The sequence below is a fragment of the Neoarius graeffei genome, chromosome 14, assembly GCF_027579695.1.
Source record: "Neoarius graeffei isolate fNeoGra1 chromosome 14, fNeoGra1.pri, whole genome shotgun sequence".
Lineage (NCBI taxonomy): Eukaryota > Metazoa > Chordata > Actinopteri > Siluriformes > Ariidae > Neoarius > Neoarius graeffei.
Genome location: NC_083582.1, coordinates 22,934,742 through 22,960,067, shown reverse-complemented (window position 1 = coordinate 22,960,067; position 25,326 = coordinate 22,934,742). Strand labels below are relative to the sequence as shown.

Below are 25,326 nucleotides of genomic sequence, written 5' to 3'. Positions count from 1 at the left end.
TCACCTGAGTGATTCACTTCAAACTATTTGAATGAGACTGATTCTATGGTATGATTCAATTCAAATGAGTCAAATTAAATGATTCAATAGGATTGATTCATTTTAATTATTAACCTTCAAATTTAATGAGACTGATTTCATGTAATTATTAAAGATTGATCACTTATCCAATCCTAAATACACAAAATCATTAATTACACCTACATTGTTGTAGGTCTTGTTGGTGGGTCCCGAGGAGAGTCCCTTGCTGCTGGATGGCTGTTCTCAGATGGGCAAGTTTCACTGGATCCATGTTAGCCAGAACGTACTGTTAGGGCCGGTGGAGGTATGGTGAAGTTAGGATTCAAAAACAGAACACAGACAGTAATCCAATAAATAAGATGATTTAATACGGGGAATAAAGGGTGTGGCAAAAGATAAACAGGACGAAAAACAAATAGCAAAAATAGTCCGGGCAAAATGAGAAGAAACAATTTGACAAAAACATGACAGGCAAAGACAAAAACGTTAGCGCAAAAAAACATAAACAAGAAAAGACCCTTAGTGCAAGAAACCATGAACCAGAAAACCCTTAGTGCAAAAACCATGAACCAGAAATAACCCTTAGTGCAAAAAACCAAGAACCAGAAAAACACTAGACCATGGACAAGAGAAAATCACTAGAGTACAAAACCATGAGGTGCAAGAGAGGCACAGAAATGGCTAGAGAAGCAAACGAGACATTCTGGCAAAACCAGAGTCTGAGAATGGCCTTAAATAAGCAGCAGTGAAAACCAGAAAGTGAGTTCAGGGGAAAAGGAATTCCTGTCCTGGATCCGGATCGCCACTGGCGTGAGAGATCTGTAATCTCCGGAGTGGATGTCCAGGACGGAGCATGACAATACCACTGCACACTGCACTTTACAAAGCTGCATCAGACATTTTATGAAATGCTAAACATATTGCTGCTACCCTACCAATAGTTGACAGTCTACAGCCCATAAACCCATGGCATGTTCCTCAGTTAGAGCCTTGTTCAAACAGACTCTTGTTTTTGGCCCCTTTTTTTTATTGCAACATTTCTTGTGCAAAATAAAAAAAAAAGAAAAAGCATATTATCCATCCATCCATCCATCCATCCATTATCTATAACTGCTTATCCTGTGCAGGGTCACAGGTAAGCTGGAGCCTATCCCAGCTGACTGTAGGTGAGAGGCGGGGTACACCCTGGACAAGTCTCCAGATCATCACAGGACTGACACAGAGACAAACAACCATTCAAACCTACAGTCAATTTAGAGCCACCAGTTAGCCTAACCTGCATGCCTTTGGACTGTGGGGGAAACTGGAGCACCCAGAGGAAACCCACGCAGACACGGGGAGAAAATGCAAACTCCACACAGAAAGACCCCCATCGGCCACTGGGCTGGAATCCTGAACCTTCTTGCTGTGAGACAACAGTGCTAATCACTACACCACCATGCTGACCAAGAGTGTATTATTTGGCAGCTATAATCATAAGACCAAATATATGATTGTTAAGCTTCTAAGTATATAATAAATGAACACCAGATAAAAAATAAATAGATAAATAAAATTCTTGTGAAGATAAAAATAGTTCATGGGAATTGCTTCTGTAGCTACACACAATTTTATATGTGTGTAACATATGTAATGTAATGAATCTATGATCTATATCATATATACATGTCATATATGCACTACTTGTTCACAGGTCATGTCATGGTCTTATGGTTTTGTTTTTTTTTCTTCCCTTGCTGCACTGATCCGATTGTAGATCATGTCATCGTGTCCCCTCCTCCTGCTGCTCTCCTATTTGCCAGAAACTCACATTATAGAAAACACACACACTCAGGACAAAGCAGACGAGAGAGACAAGGGAAGGGCAAGGAAGTACAATTCAGCGGAGGACACCCAGAATTTTTACATACATTCTAAACAATTTAGGTGAGATAGATAAACTCTAGTTTAATGCATTATGTAATTATGATTAAAAAAAGATGTGATCCACTTATTATACGCTAACTTACATAATAGCAATAGTAAAAGGTTTAAAATTTTATGGCAGATATCATATTTATTTATTTATTTATTTATTTTTAATTGGCCTTACTGGCCTCAATTTTGCACATAATATTATTTGGGCTACTTCATGCAGTGCCACAGAAGCAGAACCAAATACTGAAGTTCAGCTAAATCTTGTTTTTCTCAAAGCAATGACTGCATGCATCTTCATACGAAGAGGGAAGATTGTAAGTAATCTCTCATCCTTAAACATTCTACATCCCAACTGTAAATATTAGATGAGTTAATAGTCCAGGATCTGTTTATCTGTTTGTCTGATTTATGACTATCAAATACATAAGAATCATAAGACAGATACAGACTGTAGTCTTGGGACCATTTGGAAAAACTGTAAACTTCACATTTCCATGTAGGAATAAGTGTGTTGCTGTATGTGACATATAATGCACAAGAGAGTTCCTGTTAGATAATGTAACTTGTTTTTAAAATTAAAATTGATTTTATTTTTCAGGAGAGAGAATTGGCAGACGATGAGATTGAAGGTAAACAGCACTAACACATTCAACTTGGTGCGTAAAGAAACTGAGAACTTAAACATGATTTGACATCTACATATGTAACTACCAAATCTTGTAATTTCTTTCATAAAGAATACACTGATTTTAACTTTCTATGAAAGGATTAAAGGGGTTACTTTATTGTTTATTGTTCCCTAATTACTTATGTATAGTGTAGAAGACTATCAGGACGATTAAAGCTTTTTGAGTGTTAAATTTGCATTATTGTTTTGACCACAGGATTGGACAAATGATAAATTCATTAGCTAACTCGCAGAGTAAGTAAACAGCGAATGTGAAGGTGCTGTCTAGACCCCTGTCTTAGTCACCTGGAAACATAATTGACTTGGCTAAAAAGTTCTATCTAATGTAATTTGGTGGTGTAATATGATGAGCTAGCAGACTACGGGAAATGAACACTTACAGTATTGTGCAAAAGTCTTAGGCACCCTATTTTTTTGTACAAATTTTGTTACAGATATTATTTATTTTATTATTTCTGCATTATCAAGTAGTACAAAAAAAATTTTAGATTTCCAAACATTAAAGATGATATATCCCTTTTCCACAAATTGACACAGTTCTCTGAGGTCTTAATGAAATGTCTGTGACATGCTTTGGTCAAAATACCACAAGGATAAAGCACTACAGCTCTCTTCTCACCCTGTCTAAACCTCCCTGTTCAAAATGGCTGATTTGAGTGCCTGTGCCTTTAAATGAAAATGAGTCACTGCTCACTCTACCCCCTCTTCCTCCGGCCAATCAGGTAGCACTTTCCTCAATCACAAAGGCAATTCTCAAGCCATGAGTGGAGATATTCAGATAACGGGTGGCATCATTCTAATGAGCTCTGTTTGTGACACAGAAAGGGGAGCCAAATCTGAATGGCTTGTTGAAGCAAGTTTTCTGAAACAGGCAGCACAAAAGAAACTGACTGGGTATCTTATTTCAGAATTTGTAGGTTAGTAAGCTCTGGATGCTCAAACGGCACCGAACGGTGTGAAGACCCTATTGTTTTTCGAAGGAAAACAATAGGGTCTTCGCACCGTGAGCATCCAGAGCTTACTAACCTACAAACTCTGAAATAAGATACCCAGTCAGTTTCTTTTGTGCTGCCTGTTTCAGAAAACTTGCTTCAACAAGCCATTCAGTGCACCAGCACTGAAAAAGTGAGTTTTTCATAATATATCGTTTTTAATTTTCCGGCAAAAAATTAAGAACTGCAGAAAAATGTTTGTATTGTCAGTAAAGAAAGTAGGATGGCGGCACGGTGGTGTAGTGGTTAGCGCTGTCGCCTCACAGCAAGAAGGTCCTGGGTTCGAGCCCCGGGGCCGGCGAGGGCCTTTCTGTGTGGAGTTTGCATGTTCTCCCCGTGTCCGCGTGGGTTTCCTCCGGGTGCTCCGGTTTCCCCCACAGCCCAAAGACATGCAGGTTAGGTTAACTGGTGACTCTAAATTGACCGTAGGTGTGAGTGTGAATGGTTGTCTGTGTCTATGTGTCAGCCCTGTGATGACCTGGCGACTTGTCCAGGGTGTACCCCGCCTTTCGCCCGTAGTCAGCTGGGATCGGCTCCAGCTTGCCTGCGACCCTGTAGAAGGATAAAGCGGCTAGAGATAATGAGATGAGATGAGAAAGTAGGATGTTACATTACACACCACTTTTCAGACAAAAATACGTAATGAAGGCTGCTGAGTTTTGCTGCAAAAAAAGGGAAGAAAAAGTCAGTCAAAACCTCGAGAAGAACTATGGCTGGCTCGGCAAGATGCTCAGTCAAACATGTCAGCTAATTTTCTTATAAATCTGCACAAATTGTTTCTGAGATTCCTAATTCTTTTATAAAAGCAAAGGACTGTCACGTCAATTATTGACTTCTAATTCTTTTGCAAGGCTGACACTTGCACGACTTTTGGCCACGATTTTGTCGTGGCAAGTCGTGCCATTTTGGGGCACGAACTGGGAGGCTCCCGCACCGTTCACGACTAGTTCACGCATAGTTCACGACGAGTTCACGAATGCGTGCCCGTCCACATTCACGAACTGGCACGACGAGTTCACGCATAGTTTGCGCATAGTTTACGCACTTCCCGCATTGGCACGACGAGTTTGCGCGATTCGGACGGTGTCGTGCCGACTTGGGCATGCCATATAAAAAGGGGGCCTCCCCAATCCCTGGTCATTTTGAATTGGCTGTGGAAAAGACAACATGCTGAATACCAGAGACACAATCATTGCAGAGAAGAGAAGATGCCTATAGACCCTTTTCAGTCACGTGACCTTCGTAAACGCGACCGCCATTTTGGACATGTAGTGGACTTCGGCTCGAATCAGTTTGAATGCGAGGAAGGCGACAAACGAAAAACATAAAAGAAAAAGGAGCGAGATGCAGAAAACACCTTCACTATCCAGCGACATAGGGCATTTACAGGGCGAGCAGAGGGAGAGGTATTTGCAAAAATTGAGGTTAGCAGGCTTAGAGAACGACGTTTACCTGCTTCCACCAGGATTGTTCACTGACGTACGGAAGTACACGAAGCCCTCGTCTTTACCTGACTTCAGCCCACATGATCTGTATACCTATGTCGTTAAAAACCCATCGCCATACACAGGTATTGATCTGAAAGCATATAAGAGTTTGGATGCCTACAAATATTTTGTGTCAGGCTGGGTAACATGCCTACATCAGCGGGTCGTCCCTGGAGCCGGTGGTCGCCATCTTATTACAGCTAAGGTTTGTTCACATTTTCATTTACTTTCGGTCCTCAGGATAAACAAAATGTTATTAAATGTCATTGAAATAACTTCTTAGTCTGTTGAGACAAGGCCCGTTATAAATTTGCTGTTACCAGGCAATGACCTATTAGGGTCGGTGTCTGTGTTGTAGCAGTGTACTAGCAGCTAGCTGTTAGCACTAGCTAATGTCAACAACATAGTAGCTAGTATGTTACTGTAGCAATGTTTACGTTGTCATTTGAATGACTGTTAAAACCTTTCAGTCTCAAGTTTTTCCCTTTACTGTATTTACTAGTTTACTGTAATTATGATCCGGCAGCTATTTACACCGGATCCAGTGTAAACAGCTGCCGGAGCCAACATCCGAGGTTCCGGAGCACGCTCCGGCTTGCTCCCCTCAAATTAAGCCCTGTACAGGTAAATAGCTGCCGGAGCCAACGTCCGAGGTTCCGGAGCGCGCTCCGGCTTGCTCTCCCTCAAATTAAGTCCTGTACAGGTAAATAGCTGCCGGAGCCAACGTCCGAGGTTCCAGAGCGCGCTCCGGCTTGCTCTTCCTCAAATTAAGCCCTGTACAGGTAAATAGCTGCCGGAGCCAACGTCCGAGGTTCCGGAGCGCGCTCCGGCTTGCTCCCCTCAAATTAAGCCCTGTACAGGTAAATAGCTGCCGGAGCCAACGTCCGAGGTTCCGGAGCGCGCTCCGGCTTGCTCCCCTCAAATTAAGCCCTGTACAGGTAAATAGCTGCCGGAGCCAACGTCCGAGGTTCTGGAGCGCGCTCCGGCTTGCTCTCCCTCAAATTAAGCCCTGTACAGGTAAATAGCTGCCGGATCATAATTACAGTAAACTAGTAAATACAGTAAAGGAAAAACTTGAGACTGAAAGGTTTTAACAGTCATCCAAATGACTGAACGTAAACATTGCTACAGTAACATACTAGCTACTATGTTGTTGACATTAGCTAGTCAACAATAGCTACTACAGAAGAACAAAGAGGTTACAATGGGTTATTTTAACCTATTTGGTTACACACTCGCCACCACAGAATGTTAACAGCAATGTAATGCCTTTTCTAGCTAATTTTATTCGTCTTACCTCCAACAAAGTGGTCACTACACAAGCGTTGGTATGCCGAGGGCTGCCAATCTTTCCTGTTTATGGCCGCTATCCATCTTCTCCGTCGGGATCCGATAAAATGATAAACCTTGCCTTGTTTGTTGATGGTTACTACATCCAGGTGCACAACAATATAGTGGCATGATGGAAGTCTTGCTGAAAGTAAAAACTTTCTTTGCTACCGTTCCTCAATGTTGGCTGTGGTAAACTACTGGTAGTACATGTCCAAAATGGCGGCCGCGTTTGTCATGACGTCACATGAAAAGGGTCTATACCTGGCAGCTGCTCTAGCCATTGTTGAAGAGCAGCAGAAAAGGCTGGAAGAGGCAGAAGAGCAAGAAAAGGCAACCCCACCTCGAAGAAAGACACAAAGGAAAGGTTGGGTCCGGGAATGGTTGACCAGAAGGCACGAGTTTGGACAGTATGACAGTCTACAGACTGAACTCCACAAGGAAGATCAAAGGGGCTACAAAAATTACCTCAGAATCACACCTGACCTGTTCCAAGAGATGGTTGAGAAGTTAACCCCTCGCCTCCAGAAGCAGTCCACCTTCATGAGGGAACCGCTTCAAGTTGGACTCAAGCTGGCTGCCACCCTCCGCTTCCTAGCCACTGGAAATTCCTATCCAAGTCTGCAGTACAGCTTCAGGGTTGAAGCAAGTACCATCTGCAAGTTCATACCTGAGGTGTGTAAAGCCATCATCGCGGTCTACAGGGACAAAGTGCTGCGCTGCCCCAAAACTGAAGAGGAGTGGAAGGAAGTTGCTGCCAGGTTCAGCTCCAGATGGAACTACCACAACTGTCTGGGGGCTGTGGACGGCAAGCACATCGCCATGAAGAAGCCACCCAATGCTGGCTCTTACTACTACAACTACAAGGGCTTCCACAGCATTGTACTGATGGCAGTGGCAGATGCTGCCTACAAGTTCCTCTATGTGGATGTTGGGGCAGAGGGTGGTGCGTCGGATGGAGGAACATGGAGTAACTGTTCCCTGCATGATGCTGTAGAAGAGAACAGAGCTGGAGTGCCTCAACCAGAACCACTCCCTAATGATGACCAGCCAGTGCCCTATCACTTCGTAGGGGATGACGCCTTTGCCTCGTCCTCACTCGATGGCTGTCTCTGGCTTTCGAGTGGATCCTGCTGTGTCTCCGGGATAACATCGACACTTGATATGGATGACTGGGGGGAATGATCTCTCTCAGCGGTCTCTGCCTCTGGCCTGTCGGCTTCTGGCCTTCTCTGCTTTGCTCTTCCTCGTGTCTGCTTTGTTTTTTTAGGCATGTTGTCTCTGTGATATAAGTTGTCTCCTCGCTGGTGATCTCTGGAATGGCGAGAAGTGTCCGGGAAGCCCTATATATACCCCCGCACCGACGCGAGCGCCACTGTCGCGCAGTAGTTGTGAACTGCTCGTGAACTGCTCGTGAACTCGTCATGAACTGCTCGTGAACTCGTCGTGAACTGCTCGTGCCATGTGCAAACTGTTCGTGAAGTGCGTAAACTAGTCGTGAACTACTCGTGCCATCAATGCGTGACCGTATCAGTAGGAAGGCACGGCCACGCTGCGACGCGCACCAATTCGTGAACATGTCGTGAACTACTCGTGAACTCGACGTGAGCTGTTCGTGAACTATTCGTGGCAGTTCGTGACAGTTGTGGCATGGCGCGCACTTCCACGCACTGGCACGCATCCTCCCGCATCATCCCGACGAGTTCACGAACAGTTTGCATATAGTTCACGACCCGGTCGTGAAATTTTGTCGTGACCAAAATTTTGAACATTTCAAAATTCTCGTCCCGACATGGCACGCAGTCACGACAGGTTTACGCACACTTCACGCCAGTTTATGACTAGTTTGCGCACTGGCACGACTCGAGTCGTGCCAATGCGTGCCATGGAATCGTGCAAGTGTCAGCCTTGCATTTTATAAAAGCAAAAGTCTGTCACATCAAATATTGACTTTGCTTAGTTTATTTCTGTTTACTACTATTTATAGTGTTTTTTATATTTAGAAATAAATGTTTTCTTTATTATTGAAGGAATTTTTGCTTTACAGCATTTCTTTGCAAGACTTTTATGCAGTATTATATATATGACTGGTATCATCTTCTGAATTTGTGTTTGCACCCTTGGAAAAAAAAAATCAGTTATGAGTTCTAGTGTTCTGTCCTTGCATGTCATATAAAAGATATTCCAACTCATATTTTCATTTTCTCTTAACATGTATAACCCTGAGGTGATTGCTACATGTATCAGGAATGTTAGATGACAGATTGGGATTGGATTTTATTTCAAAATTTTGTTTTTGTAAAAGTTAATAAGAAACATGGGTTTTTCTTTTGATATCAAGTATATGAGCAATAAGAGCTCTAGTACATTAAATGTAATTTGTTTTCCTGTCGTATGTGTGTTCTTGTGCCTCACTGCAGAGCTGCGTGAGGCATTTGAAGAGTTTGATAAGGATAAGGATGGACTGATCAGCTGTAAAGATCTAGGCAACCTGATGAGAACTATGGGTTACATGCCTACAGAGATGGAGCTGATTGAACTGGGTCAGAATATCAATATGAACTGTAAGTTCTTTAGTGTCTTCTTAAGACATGTTGCAATGAAATATTAAAACCAAATATATATATATGAAATTTTATAATAATTCTATCCACATTCACTGGATAAGAGCAATCATGCGCTCTGATTGGCTACTCTACTACTAGGATATCATCTAATATACTGCGAGTAGAAAAAAACAAAATTGTGGAGCATGTTGCTGAACCGGGCGGCATGGTGGTGTAGTGGTTAGCGCTGTTGCCTCACAGCAAGAAGGTCCTGGGTTCGAGCCCCGTGGCCGGCGAGGGCCTTTCTGTGCGGAGTTTGCATGTTCTCCCCGTGTCTGCGTGGGTTTCCTTCGGGTGCTCCGGTTTCCCCCACAGTCCAAAGACATGCAGGTTAGGTTAACTGGTGACTCTAAATTGACTGTAGGTGTGAATGTGAGTGTGAATGGTTGTCTGTGTCTATGTGTCAGCCCTGTGATGACCTGGCGACTTGTCCAGGGTGTACCCCGCCTTTCGCCCGTAGTCAGCTGGGATAGGCTCCAGCTTGCCTGCGACCCTGTAGAAGGATAAAGCGGCTAGAGATAATGAGATGAGATGTTGCTGAACCAACTGAGGATGAAATAAAAACTCTACTCGAAAACAAACCCCCCCCAAAATACAAAAAGCAACAAAATATGGAATAAAAGTATTTGATGGTAAGAATGTATCTTTTTTATTTTCAACAATTTTTATTATAGCATTTTTCACAAATTGCTACTGTCATTTCACCAGTTTGTTTACATTCTAAGCAGAAATGATTTTGTCAGATGTTTTTGCATAAAGTTTTTATTTATCGAATTTGCAAATAATAAAAATAAAAATGATCTATTTCACAAAATCCAGTGAGTGTGGATAGAATAAAACAGTTATTCCACTCAATCTTGTTGTATATGCTCCGTGTCTCATTGGCTATTAGCTCATGTATGACTCAATTTCATTATATATATATATATATATATATATATATATATATATATATATATATATATATAATGTATGTATGTATGTATGTATGTATGTATGTATGTATGTATGTATATCTTGAAATGGTCTTATTCTGTTGGTAAAAATTTATTATTTCAAAATATAAATGCTTAAAATGTAACATTAATGCAACATTATCTGCTAATAGAAGAAAGCAATTTTGAGCTTGAAAATATTTTAAGAAATGTCTAGTAATAGGCTTGATAATATTATAGTAATCACATGGACATCAAAATTAAATAAATCTGATTATATTCAAGATAATTTTAACTTGTTAATATTTGCTGCATTGCACTGGTACCTGTGACAATCTGAGTGAAATATCAAGGGTTTTTTTAATTAAAATAAAATTGTATTATATTTTACTACATTTCAACAACAATATAATTTTCTGCCTTGCAGTGGGAGGACAGGTGGATTTTGAAGACTTTGTGGAACTGATGGCACCGAAACTTCTGGCTGAAACAGCTGGAATGATTGGCATTAAAGAGCTGAGGGATGCCTTCAAACAGGTCAGTAGAAAACCTGCAAATTTGTTGCATATGTCAGATATGACCTTATACTGGAATGAGTTGGTGATTTATGTTGAAACCTTCCGTTAATATTTATGCAGGGAAAGTTAGTCATGTTCAGAAATGGTTTAAGTCAATTTTCTGAGTGCAGCATTCAGATTATGGAAATCACCTGCTTGTAGCTCATACCCCCAAGGTTACCAGATTATTCTTGAGCAGAGGTAGGGGAGCTCATAAGCGTCTAGACCAGGGGTTTTCAAAGTGTGGGAGAGTCAGCCCCCCCTCGGAGAGCAAATAAACAACAGCGCCCCCCCTTACAATTTTTGTTGTTGCTATACTTAATGTTCCATTCATATTTTTAAAAAATGGTTGTTGTACACATTTTTATTTTTTTCTTTTTCACATTTTAAACATCTGTGCTTTTTAAAACATCTTATTTTACACATTTTAAACATCTCATAGCATCGTTAGCTAGTACCTCTTGGCAGACAACACACTGTGGCAGTGGAGCATCTTCAGATCCAGTCCATGAAAATCCAAACTTTAAATAATCGTGGTCATACTTCCTTCTTTTTTCAGTCCCCCCAGGATTTCGCGGGCCTTTTTTGTGATTGTTGCGGGCTAAAATGTCTGATGTTGCGGGGGGTTTTCCAAAAAATTGCGATGAAAGTTGCGGTGTTTTTTAGGTTTTTGTTGCGATTACATTGCGGGAGGAAGTGAAAGTTGCGAGAAATTGTTGCAATTTTCTCTTTTTGTGATTAAAATTGAGTGATATGTTAAATATTGTTATTACTGAAAAACTATTGATTAAAAAAACAAAGACACTGAGAAATGGTCCTATAAACATCTTTACCAATATAAAAGATTACCAGGACTACAAAAATGCAGAAAAATAGTCTTTACTTATCCAAATGCACCTGCTGGTTCAAAAGTTAAAGTGCATAGAACCTCACAGCACAACATGAAGTTACCTTAAAATATAAATGCCTCACCTTTCATGTAAGAAAAAAAAAACTATTAATACTAGTACTGTGTGCAGGCAGTCTCTCCTGAAGACTAAATTAAACAATAATTATAAACTAATAAAATAAATGGCTCAGGCTTCATAGAAGAAAAAAAACAATTTGAACAGAATCTCACAGTATGATGCTGACGCTGCCTAAACAATGGAAAATAAAATACCATTTTGGCAAAAATGTTGGCATCCATTAATTTCTTGTATTAAGTAAAAAAATAAAGTGCACACAGTCCTTCACTGTAAACATAACACACTTTCAGTAACAGAATTTAAGCCTATATAAACACTGACTCGCACATGCAGTGTTGCCAGATACTGCTGACGTTTTCCAGTCCAAAATGTGTCAAAACCTGCCAAAATGCACTTGAAACCGCCCAATCTGGCAACATTGCGCGCATGCTGCTTCTCTTGAACGTATACACGGAAGTAAGGCGGAAGGTAGTTTGTCGATGTCACCTCAAGACGACGTCAACGATTGGTCAAATTTGCGGGAAAGTTGCGGTGATTGGATATAATTGCAACACCGCCCTGAATTCGTGGGGATTGGTTGAATTTGCGTTGAAGTTGCAAATCGCAACATCCTGGAGGCTCGTTTTTTTTGCTTGGCCCAGACTCTGTCTCCTCACTCACTGTAGCTTTAGGTACTAAAAATCGATCCATTTTGTCTCTGGTAAAGGCTAGCTGAAGTTCGCTAAATGTCCGCAATAGTAACTTATTCTGGTTTATTTTTCCTCATGTTGCGCCCCCCCTGAAGAACTCTGGCGCCCCCCACTTTGAAAAGCCCTGGTCTAGACCACCACCTTTGAACACAACCACTTACCTTTACACCCAAAAAAAATCAGAGAAAATGCATACTGGAAAATCAAAAATTGTGAGGGTTTTTCTTTGCTGTTGAATGCAGTATGATGTAACATGGTGAAGTAAGAGATAGTTAAAAAATGAAAAAGACGACGATATACAGTACTGTGCAAAAGTCTTAGGCACCCTATTTTTTTCAGACAAACTTTGTAATAGATATCTATTTTATGACTTCTACATTATCAATTCAGTACAAAATTGATAATGTAGAAGTCAAGCACTACTCTGTGTATGTGTGTGTGTGTGTTAGCACTGTCACCTCACAGCAAGAAGGTCCTGGGTTTGAGCCCAGTGGCTGACGACGGCCTTTCTGTGTGGAGTTTGCATGTTCTCCCTGTGTCTGCATGGGTTTCCCCCACAGTCCAAAGATATAGTGGTGCCAGCGCTAGCGAGCCAGCGCTAGCGAGCTAGCTCGGACGTTCTAGTTTACTGTAATTATGATCTGGCAGCTATTTACACCGGATCCAGTGTAAATAGCTGCCGGAGCCAACGTCCGAGGTTCCGGAGCCAGCGCTAGCTCGCGGCTGGCCAGAGCCAGCACTAGCTCGCTAGCTTGGACGTTGGCTCTGGCAGCTATTTACACTGGATCCGGTGTAAATAGCTGCCAGATCATAATTACAGTAAACTAGAATGGAATGTTAACAGCAATGTAATGCCTTTTCTGGCTAATTTTATTCGTCTTACCTCCAACAAAGTGGTCACTACACAAGTGTTGGTATGCCGCTATCCATCTTCTCTGTCAGTCAGCATCTACCGGGATCCGATAAAACGATAACCCTTGCCTTGTTTGTTGATGGTTACTACATCCAGGTACACAACAATATAGTGGCATGATGGAAGTCTTGCTGAAAGTAAAAACTTTCTTTGCTGCCATTCCTCAATGTTGGCTGTGGTAAACTACTGGTAGTACATGTCCAAAATGGCGGCCGCATTTGTCGTGACATCACGTGAAAAGGGTCCATTGCTTGGCCCAGTGGCATGTTGTGTTACATCTAAAACTAAATAGAAAACACAAAATAGAAAGTAAAATGCACCCATAAAGTCATTGTTGGTGATAAATTGTGTCACATTCATCTCATTATCTTAGGCGTAGCAGTGGGTTTAAAAACAGGCTGATGAATATATGGACTAGTTGAATGAGGACTTATTGTTGAAAATTAATTAAAAATTTTCTGGCAGAGGACCCCCCGCCAGTGTGTCCCCCCCACAATAAAAATGCTTCTGACGCCCCTGTCTAAAACGGCATCTACTGAAGAAATTGATGAAAAGATTGTAGCCTATAATGTTCACAGTTCGGGCAGCAGACAGAGTAAGCATACTGAGGGGAATAGCAATACAAAGCTAGCGCATATCCACATTTCTCGCTAGCTGTGTTGGGTGTGTTGTTAACCCGTGTGGATTTAAGTGAAATACTTGAGAAGTTCTGTGGTCAAGACAACGTTTTAAGGTAAGGACACTTGATTATTGTTTGCCCGCCATGGCTTGTTGTTGACGAAAGGCCCACATGATTTTGCCTTATGCAGCTACTGCTAGCGTCATGCTTTGAACTAGGTTAAGCTCATTTGCGCTAAAGGATGGGTTTATTGAAGGACTTTGATGTAGCTAGTTTCTTTTTAAAAAATCGTATGCTCAAAACAGTATGCCCGTGTTCATCATGTTTAACTTTTTTCTTGATGGAGTGCGTGAAATATTGTTGCAAGTGGTATTTCTATGCAGTCATGTCAAAAAGGCAGTTGAATGCATGGTCTTATTCAAGGAGAAGGAAGACTTGCATGATGCTTGAACATAGATCGGTAAAATAGACCCTAGTAGGACTTGGTTTCGTGTATTTCGGTCTGTAGAGTTATGAGTTTGGCCGCTGTCCATGGTGTTTACGTTTCATGTGGCCGCCAAGCCAAGTACCTTCATCATCATCATCATGTTCCCCTATCAAAAGTTAAACTCTCTAGGGGTGCTTCTGCTGTAGCACTTGCAGCAGTTGCTCAAAGTTTGATTTGTCCATCATCATACATCTTATCTGTTGGGTGTCTATGCCCAGCAGATTTTCCCATTTCGTCCATTTGTAACCATTTTTGTCAAACAGGAGCTGCTTTTGCACTTGGTTATTGCCCATCCGGCAAACGTGAGCAATATATTTTAGTTGTTGTACGTAGCAGGATAGTTTTATATCCTGGCTTCCTGTCAGTTTCCGGAGGTCAGCATTGGACATCTTGTAGCTCCAGTCTATATCTTCATTTGTAGTGTTCTTTTGGTCAGGGGTATTCTTTCGTTTATATCCACCTTTAATCATTTTCCTTAGGAAGCCATGCCACACTACCTCAATTTTGTGAATTTCACTGGATGATAGTTGCCATGCCTGTGTGCTGTACAGGAGACGAGATCAAACGCATGCCACTAGGAACTTTATATGGGTTTTTAGTAGTATTCGGTGGTCGGTTAGAACGTGTTTCAGTTCATTCCATTTCATGAATGCAGCACTTATCCTAGCATGCAGGAAGTGTGAGGATTCATCACAGTTGCTGACATTATAACCAAGATATTTAAAGGTGCGGACATTTTTAATATTAGTGCCGCCAAGGGAAATGATACTTGGTTTACATTTGATATCCTCATTGATGTTAAAAGCCATTGTTTCTGTTTTGACATATGGTATTTGTGAACCAAAGTGGGTGTAGGTCTTATCATACAACTGAAGAATATTCTGAAGCTCCTCTATGGATCCAGCAAGTATGGCCTGATCATCTGCGTATAGAATCTCTGTTATGCAACCCTCTCCTGATGCTCGTGCTTTCGTACGCATTTCTCTTGTGGATACCTCATTTGGAATGCAATATCTGAACTTGAAGCCTGTATCTGGGTACAGTTTTGATATCTCATGCTGTGCAATCCTGACAACAAAGTCCATATAGATATTAAAAACTGATGGCGATTCTAGGGCACCTTGTCTTGCAGTGAATGTTTGTTTTCATGCCGCCGAGCTATTTTTATGTATTTTATTTTTTAAAAGGACTTGTCTGTAGGTGTGTGTGTTTTATGTTTACAACACAGGTCTACATTAGCGCATGCGCGCTTGTGTGGTTATCTCTGGCCATACCCCTGCGTGAAAGTTACGCAGTATCACTGTCCTGTCCGTGGTAATAATCAGAACCGTCTCTGTAATGATAATGTGCGCGTTCTTCTCTCCCTCTGTGGTCGGATGTGTTGAGCGATGTGAGCGTGGGCCTTGCGCAGCTACGCTGAGCCAAACATAACCTATCGTAGGCTTCTAGGCTAATTACACGCTTACACTGTAAATGCTTGACACGTATTGCAAATAAAATAAGAGTGTTTTCCTGGCCAACGGTAAGGGTAGGGTTGACAGGTAGCCTATGAGGGGCCTAGCCCCTGGGCCACGGGTGTTGATAAAGCGCCCCTGCGGACATGGAGGAGACCAAGGAACCTGTGGTGGATGACCCTGCAGAAAACGCAATTTCTTCCAGTAATGAAGTGCACCCCTGGCCCTACATATGTGATCACTTCAGCTTCGTAGAGAAAAGGGGTGACAGTTTCATTATGCAATGCAGATTATGTGTGCCCAAGAAGACAACCATTGCGGCATACAAAAATTCGACGTCTAATCTGCGCAAGCATGTTGAGGTAAGTATTGTCATTGGCATCATAATCACGGGCGCAGATAGAGGGTGGGACGGGTGGGATTCGTCCCACCCAGATTTAAATTCACCTCGTTCGGTCCCCCCCACTTATAGGGAGGAAAAAACGTCTATGCTGTCTTTCTTTGCATAAGGCAAACCTCACGGAAAAATCAAAAGACTAATTACCATTCGGTTTATTGAGGTGCACAGCAGTGTATACATAGTTGCAACAACTCACATAAAACAAAACAAAGACTGATATTCGGTTGGTTGAGCTCCACAGACTGCACAGGTTGCGAGCTCGAGCTTGGTTGCTATGGTTACCCACAACAAGTTTGACAGGCATATCGGGATTGGGGTTGGTTTGCTGGCAGCTTTGTCCCCCCCAGTTTTTTGTCCCCCCCCAGTTCAAAAAACGTATCTGCGCCCCTGATCATAATGTTTCCTTTCCATAGTAAAACCGACAATAGGCTGGTTATATTCCAAAAATAGTGGATGGCATTGCTAATGTTGAAGTAGCAACCTGTTGGTACTGTAACATAACGGTAACTAGTCTGTTATTCGGTTGGCTAATCATGCAAGCAAGTTAGCTCGCCAACCTGACGTGATCAGTCCTCCTACCATTCTACATCCAACAGGCCAGAAAGGAATACTAAGCAAAACAAATAATGTTTGAATTGAATTGTTCAATAACACACAGTGCACACAGGCAAGCTACGAGATTTCGGTGCAACATTTCACTTTCATATTTCGTGTACAATGCTTTGTGTGTGGTCAGGGCGATGTAAACGACATGACTGTGTGTATTGACCTTTTTTGTTTGTCTCAGTTTTAATGCAGCATTATCCTAAGCATTCAATTTGATACACTTCCTTTAAATAAAACATCTGGGTTGAGATGTACATATATCCTTGTTTCCTCTTCTTTTTCATTTTTGCACAACACAATGGAGGCAGAAAACACCCATTGTTAAAAGTAACGTTTTACTTTTACTTTACAATACTTTTACTTTTAGTCAAAGTACATTTTAAATGATCTACTTTTTACTTTTACTTGAGTAGATTTTTTGTCTGGTAACTTTACTTGTACTTAAGTAAAATTTCATCAGAGTAACAGTACTTGTACTTGAGTATAATATTTTAGTACTCTTTCCACCTCTGCTAGTACCTAGCTGAACTGTCAGTGCTGTTACCGGATGTCATGGAAGACAATGCACTATGAAGCAAACTTTCTTTTGTGAGATTTCTGTGGTTAACATGCACACAGTGTGTCCCTTTCCCACACTGCCATGTGAAAGAAACGATATGAAACATATATTTCATTGAAAACATGAAATTCATGTAAACACAAACTTTATTTCCTTGGAATAACAACTTCCAAATAACAAAATGACAAGAATCCAATAACACGATAAATTCAGCAGTCATAAAATGATGAAGTACTAATGGTAGAAAACGAAACATGGCATAACCCTTCTGTCAGCCCTTTTTAGATAAAGAAATCTAACCAAAACAAAGGGTAACAGGAATGAAAACCTAGTAACAGTACTGACCTATGTCAGTGCTGTGACTAGAGCTACACTTGTCATTACTGTTACCAGTACATTACCAGTTAAATACAACACCTAAACAGAAACAACTTTTATTCATAGAATAAAGGTACCACACACCCTATCAACCTTTCTTTATATCCTGAGTTTTTTACTTCTTTTCCATAGATCTGCACACTGAACAATGACCATCACAATGTGCCTCTCCTCCTAGGCAATTTGTGCCTTTGAAATGCAGTTATCAGCTACTTATTTCAATGATTTCGTTCAAACTTCAACTCAAACCTTGCAACAAGTACCGAAGCATGAGGGCTTCAACAACTTAGCTTATGTGGAGTTTCACCAATTCAGAGTTCAAATGTCACCATCAAAAAGTTTGAGAAAATTACTCCATATCATGAACAAAGTCCTCCACAAGCCTCCAAACATTTGTGTCAACCTTGAAATGGTTCCATCTTTCGGTAATCTGCTGTGGCTCTTCAATGAGTGTTATGACATCACTTGGCGCGTACCTGCAAATGTCCTCCATGGCTGGCCAGAAAAATCAGTGGTGGGCAACTACCGAATCAATTCCAACAGTAGGCCTAGGCTATAAAAAGCACTGTTTTCAATAAAATATCTGGGAAATATAAGGGTTAATATTAGAACATATCCCTGAACTGTCATTGCTGTTACTCTGTGTCAGTGCTGTTACCACGTGCAACTTAACAGTACTGACGGTAACAGCACTGACAAAAAATGACAAAATACACTTTCATTCATGAACCACAAGCTTACTGTGCTGATACTTTCGCCCTGGTTGCATCTCTCATCATGCCTCTTACGTCCCTAGTTGTTACTCCTTTCTGTGGAGCACATAATAAGCGCAAATTACAGTAACATCACTGACAGTGAATTAACATACTGGGCCAAAAATTGGGAATACTTACCAAATTTAGAAGACACAAGCCACCACTTCTGCCATTTTGAATTCCCTCCAAAATTAAGTACAAGGGAGACACCTTTTGGCCACTGGAAGAACTGAATTAATAGTCAGTCTGTTCAGCCTCTCTAGAAAATGTGGTTTGGTAACAGCACTGACACTGAATCGCAGAACAGAGACTATCAGTGAAAAATAAAAATATACTTTGTGAATTAGGAACCTTGTCCCTGGGGAAATGAACTGACCACAATCTTTTTAGTAGATTAAACCAAAACTTTGTACAAAATTCATGCTAAATTTGACAAAAAAGGGCATTGCAAATTTTAACCCAGCCCACCGGACAGCCCAATTTTGTGAATTACTAATTTTATATTTATTATTTCTAAAAAATAAAGTGTCGATAATTAATTTTTTGGACTCCATCTACAGAATATAGTTCTTCTTAGTATTTTAGAGTGTTTAATTGCCTTACATGAGCTGTCTGATGAACCTTTATTCCAGCAGCTAGTCATAGGACACAAAATGCTCAGTTACTGTGAAATGACCCTTATACCCAGTCATGTTAATGACCTATTGCCAATTGACCTAATGAGTTGCAATTTGGTCCTCCAGCTGTTCCTTTTTTGTACCTTTAACTTTTCCAGCCTCTTATTGCCCCTGTCCCAACTTTTTTGAGATGTGTTGCTGTCATGAAATTTCAAAATGTCTCACTTTCGACATTTGATATGTTGTCTATGTTCTATTGTGAATACAATATCAGTTTTTGAGATTTGTAAATTATTGCATTCTGTTTTTATTTACAATTTGTACTTTGTCCCAACTTTTTTGGAATCGGGGTTGTATTTATATCAATAACAGTTGGTGTAAAAATGCTAAGTTTGTCTCGAGCCATTGCTCACCGGACATTGAGCTTCTAATTGTAAATTGTAGACCATTCTATCTGCCCAGGGAGTTTACTTTAGTTTCCATCACTGCTGTGTACGTGCCCCCCAGCGCTAACACAAAGGAGGCTATGAGTGTTCTCTACCTGACTATCAGTCACTACATTTACATGCACATAGAGAGAATCGAATTTCTGCCATTGCTCGACTGAAATCGAAGTTCAAAATGCCATGTATACACCTTAATTCAGCTGAAATTGAACCGAACTTGATTTCTTGGAATCGAGCTACACGACCTAGTTTATACGATTTCTGCCGAGCTACTTTGTGCATGTATACCCTATCGAGCTAGTTGTCGAGCTACTTCCGGAAGTGACGAGTGACGAGACCACAAGCGGGAAACACAACAGCCTCGGTCGGCATGACAACAGTAGTAGCGAGCAGCAGAAGAGGTCAGGAGGAACAAATGAAGAAGAGAAAATGGCGATGTAGAGCTCTCTGAAGTGTGGGTGGAGCACAGAGGACGGCAGGACAAAGCTTCTGGTACTAATAGGCTTTTTATTGTCAGACTTTTCAGTTTAACAGCTGACTTTTATTCTTGAGAGAAAAACACGCGCGCTGTGTTCTAGTCCCGGGATGAGCTGTCCCCTCTGCCTCCTTAAATAGGGTGCGGTTACTGGGAAAACACACAAACACAGGTTAATTACCGTCAGGTGAAGTGATTCTGCCACTCACCTTCCCTGGCTCCGCCCTCCTGTCACAGACCGGCGCTTGACCACGCCCCCACTGCCACAGGCAAGCAGAAACGTGCACTTCCGGAGCAATGAGGGGACAGAGTTCATGCTCATTCAGCTTAAGGAGTTGAATATATTAAAATTCATGGACGGGAGAAAAACGCGCAATGGAGAACACGGAACTGATAACTTTGTTTACATTCTTGAATAGCTCTTCTTCATGACGACAACCGGAAGTGTACCAACACAATGGGGCGTGTTGCGCCACCTGTGGCTCGGGTACACAATGCACCTCACACAATAGCCCGATTTCATTGTGTGCATGTAGGATTGGATTTCTCTGGCACCCTGCTGGGACCTTCAGCTCGATTACTGACAGCAGCTCGATTTGGATGTGCATGTAAACGTAGTCAGTGAGCTGCAGTCCGCTCACACTGAGGGATTTTTCATTGTGGCTGGGGATTTTAATCAGGCCAACATGAAGACAGTCCTCCCTCATTTTCACCAGCATGTGGATTGTGCAACCAGGGGAGTGAACACATTAGATATGGCCTACACCAACATGAAGGATGCATTCAAAGCAGCCCTCCTCCCCCACCTTGGCTCTTCTGACCATTTATCCGTTATGGTGATCCCTGCATATAAGCCCCTGCTGATCAGAGGGAAACCTACAGTGAGGCAGGTGAGGGTGTGGTCTGAGGGGGCTATGGAGGCACTACAGGGCTGTTTTGAGTGCACAGACTGGAACATGTTCAAGGAAGAATGTTCAAGGATCACTTATAATGATCAAACCAACATAGATGAGTATGCCATGTCTCTGTCAGCCTACATCAATAAATGATGATGATGATGATGATGATGATGATAAGCCCTTTGTCACTAGTCACATGTACCAGCGAAATTAGCCGTCAACCTGTCCGTACATATACAACATACAATTGACATAGGGTAGACAGGACAGGAAGACAGGGATGAAGATAAAAAGGAAACACAACATGAGGAGAGATAAGGAAAAAAAAGAACACCCCCCCCCACTATGCACCTGTCAGGAGTACAGTGTGGGAACATTTAAAAAACCTTTGCACATAAGCACACAATAACACAAGTACACTTTAAACACGGGACTTGAGGGGGGGAATCAGGGGTAGGGGGTAAGGGGGGGAGGGGAGGAGGTAATCCAGTGCAAGCAAGCAGCCGTCTGCTCCTGCAGCCATGAAGGCACTGGTCACGCACCCGCTTGTCACACTGGGGGTAAAAATGGTGACCGCGGAAAGTTAGAGAAGGAATGCGAGGAATGTGAGAGTGTCTCCCGGTAGTGACCTTCAGGGGGAAATGTTGTCTCAGCAACAACCTGAACCGAGGCCGGTGCTGTCTCAGGGAGCCGAATGTCGATAAGATATAAATTGTTTGGTCTTTCCAGACGCAGTCTTTGCACGTCCACACCGCTCATCCATATCTGTCCATTCCGTCCATTCTATTCAAATTCAAATTGGTCTCTGAAAAACTTATTCCTTGCAAAGCTGAAAGCTGCTCCGAGATAACAACCATATTGTGGTTCAAGTTCTGAATGTCCACAGTCTGAGTGCCAACAGCTTTGCCCACCACTCCAATCATATCGGGCAGCTTTGTGGGGCTTTGAACAACTGTCACCGTTGTCTGATTTCCTCGATATACCAGGGCAATGCCTAATCCAATCTGCAAAAGTCCTGTAATCATGGTTCCGAATAGGTAGATACCGTATATTCAATGTCCTCCACAGAAAGAATCGCCAGGCACACGACCCACCACCGCTCCCACGCGTCCATCGTGTAACCAGCCGCAAACGTTCCGGCAGGACAGACGGGTTCCCCCGAACCCAGGCTTCTCGTCGAGAAAACTGTGTCAATTTCGTTAGGAGACCAGTTTATCAATTCCATGCTTTTTTAGTTTAGAAAGTAATGCAGGGAGAGTCTCTTCAAAAAGTACAGCAGACGAGACAAGACACAGAAGCACAAGCAGGGAAAAAAGGAGGGAAAGGGAGACGTCATGGAGGAATGCATGGAGGACGTCAGCAACATAAAGAGCATCACCAACCGGGCCAACCAAAAGCCTTGGATGACTTACGAAGTATGCAAAATGCTAAAGGCATGGAACTTAGCCTTCAAGTTTGGTCACGAGAAGGCACTGAGAACAGCTAGAGCTAATTTGAACTGTGCCATCAGATTAGCAAAGCGTGCTCATAGTAAAAAAATCCAGGACTTTGTCCACGACACCACCAACACCAGGGATATGTGGAAAGGCATATGGGCTATCACAAACTACAGGATAGCCCCTCCTGAGTGTGATGATGAAATGGACTTCCTAAATAAATTCAATAACTTCTTTGGGAAGTTTGAGGCACTAAATAACACTCCTGCAGTGAAAGCTGTTCCCCATCAAGATGAAAAGGCACTCTGTCTTGATACAGCGGAGGTGCGGAGGACTCTGAGGAGAGTCAACACACGAAAGGCCCCGGGCTCCGATAATATTCCTGGCTGGATGTTCAGGGAATGTGCAGACCAGTTGGCTCATGTTCTAACGGACATCTTCAACACCTCACTGGATCAAGCCAAAGTCCCATCATGTTTCAAGACTGCCACCATCATCCCAGTGCCAAAAAAAACTCATATCACATCACTCAATGACTACCGGCCTGTCGCACTCACTCCCATTATGATGAAGTGCTTTGAGAAGCTGGTAAAGGAGTACATCACCTCCAGGCTCCCTCCCACATTCGACCCCTTCAAATTTGCCTACCAGCCAAACTGCTCCACTGAAGACGCCATCTCCTCCGCTCTTCACCTAAGCCTTGCACACCTGGAGGAGAAGAACACTCATGTGCAGATGCTGTTCCTGGACTTCAGTTCAGTGTTCAATACTATCATTCCACAGCATCTGGTGAACAAACTGGGTCCCCTGGGCTTCAGCACCCCCCTATGCAACTGGCTGCTGGACTTCCACTGACCACAGTCAGTGCGGGTTGGACAGAACACCTACAGTGTCATCACCCTCAGCACAGGCTCCCCTCAGGGCTGTGTCCTGAGCCCTCTGCTGTTCACTCTGATGACACACGACTGCATACCCAGGGCTACCAGCAACCACGTTGTGAAGTTTGCGGACGACACAATAGTGGTGGGCCTCATCAGGGACGATAACAACCTGGCCTATAGAGAGGAGGTGGAACAGCTGGTGGGCTGGTGCAGAGAAAACAACCTGATCCTGAACGTGAACAAAACTAAAGAGATCATTGTTGACTTCAGAAAAAAACAACCCAGCCATGCTCCACTTCTCCTCAACAGCAAGGCCGTGGAGGTGGTCAATAGCACCAAGTTCCTGGGGGTGCACATCACAGTTAACTTCACCTGGTCTGTGAACACTGCATCACTGGTCAAGAAGGCACAGCAATGTCTGCACTTCCTGCGTAGGATGAGAAGAGCTTACCTGCCCCCGCCCATCCTCACTGCATTCTACAGAAGCACCATAGAGAGTGTTCTAACCAGCTGCATCTCTGTGTGGTGTGGAGGCTGCAGTGCCTCTGACTGTGGTGAGGACAGCAGAGAAAATCATTAGGACTTCTCTTCCCTCCATTCAAGACATTGCACCAAGGCGTTGCATGTCTCGAGCCAGAAACATCATCAGTGACCCCTCATACCCTCACTATAGACTGTTCTCCCCTCTGGCCTCTGGAAAGAGGTTCTGCAGCATTAGGTGCAGGACCACCAGGTTCTTTAACAGCTTTTTCCCCCAGGCCACCAGACTGCTGAACTCCAAACCCAAACTCTCAACTTTCTATTTATACTTGAACAATTTCTAATTCCACAGGTCACTTTATACTATTGCACTTTAATATTTTTGTTGCTGCATAATTTAATTTAATACACTTTAATATTTTTGCTGCTGCATAATTTAATTTAATACACTTCATATTTATTTCTGTGCTGAGCCAGATTGCAATGAAATTTCATTCAGTGTACACTTGTTGCATACTGAATGACAATGAAGGTTGTCTATGTCTATATTATAGTGGCCACTGTACAAGCCTCTGGAGGCAGTGCTATGATCTGGGGTTGCTTCAGTTGGTCAGGTTGAGGCTCAGCAACATTATGGGGCAATAAAATGAAGTCAGCTGATGACCTGAATGTACTGAATGACCAGGTTATTATCACATCAATGGATTTTTTCTTCCCTGATGGCACAGGAGTAAAATTAGGGCTCAGACTGTGAAAGAGTGGTTCAGGAAGCATGAGAAATCATTTTCACACATGAATTAACCACCACAGAGTCCCAACCTTAACTCCACTGAGAATCTTTGGGATGTGCTGGAGAAGACTTTTACGCAGTGGTTCGACTCTCCCATCCTCAACACAAGATCTTGGTGAAAAATTAATACAACTCTAGACTGAAATAAATGCTGTGACACTGCATAAGTTTATTGAAACAAGCCACAGCAAATGCATGCTGTAATCAAAGTTAAAGGCACACAAATATTGGAGTGTGTGACTTTTTTTTTCTTTTGGTTGGGCAGTGTACCTGAGGTCTGAATAACAATGTGTGATATAACAAAATTTCAATATTAAATCCTCATCAAGCATGCATAAATACATGGAATGCAGCCCATGTTATACTTGGCACCTAATAGAATCCACTAAAAGTTTGACACCCTTAACTGTATAGCTCTTCTTGTTCTCCTTCTGCAGTTTGACATGGACGGCGATGGAGAGATCACAACAGAAGAGCTGAAGTTAGCTATGAATAAGCTGTTGGGGGAAAACATGAGTCACAAAGAGATTGATGCAGTGGTCAGAGAGGTTGATGACAATGGCGATGGAACTGTTGACTTTGAAGGTGTGAACAAATGACAGCCATTGTTAATAATCTCCATCATGAGAAATATAATTGAAATTGTTTTTGATTTCCAGATTACTGTGGATGGAGCATGGGATAATTTTTTCTCTTTATTTTTGCAGAGTTTGTGAAAATGATGTCAAGCTGCTGAGAGGGGTGCAGAGATGGGAAGTGAGGCCGTACAATTACTTCGTTACAATACTTTAAATTGGGTTTTTAGCTGTTTGTACTTTACTTTGTTTCACCTAATAATTGTTGACTTTTCACTACAGTGCCTTGCAAAAGTATTCATACCCCTTGAACTTTTTCACATTTTTCCACCTTACAACCACAAGCTTAAAAGTTTTTTATTGAGAT

The 25,326-nt window shown here is 42.2% G+C and overlaps 1 protein-coding gene across 1 annotated transcript; it reads left to right on the top strand.

Annotated features, from left to right (window-relative positions):
• The first annotated feature begins 2,216 nt into the window (after positions 1 to 2,216).
• On the top strand, positions 2,217 to 25,120 carry cabp5a (calcium binding protein 5a). The gene is made up of 6 exons (XM_060938774.1): positions 2,217 to 2,252; positions 2,537 to 2,567; positions 8,855 to 8,998; positions 10,403 to 10,512; positions 24,822 to 24,969; positions 25,092 to 25,120. Exons 1-6 carry the CDS (start codon positions 2,217 to 2,219, stop codon positions 25,118 to 25,120), a joined length of 498 nt encoding a protein of 165 aa, XP_060794757.1.
• The last annotated feature ends 206 nt before the right edge of the window (positions 25,121 to 25,326 follow it).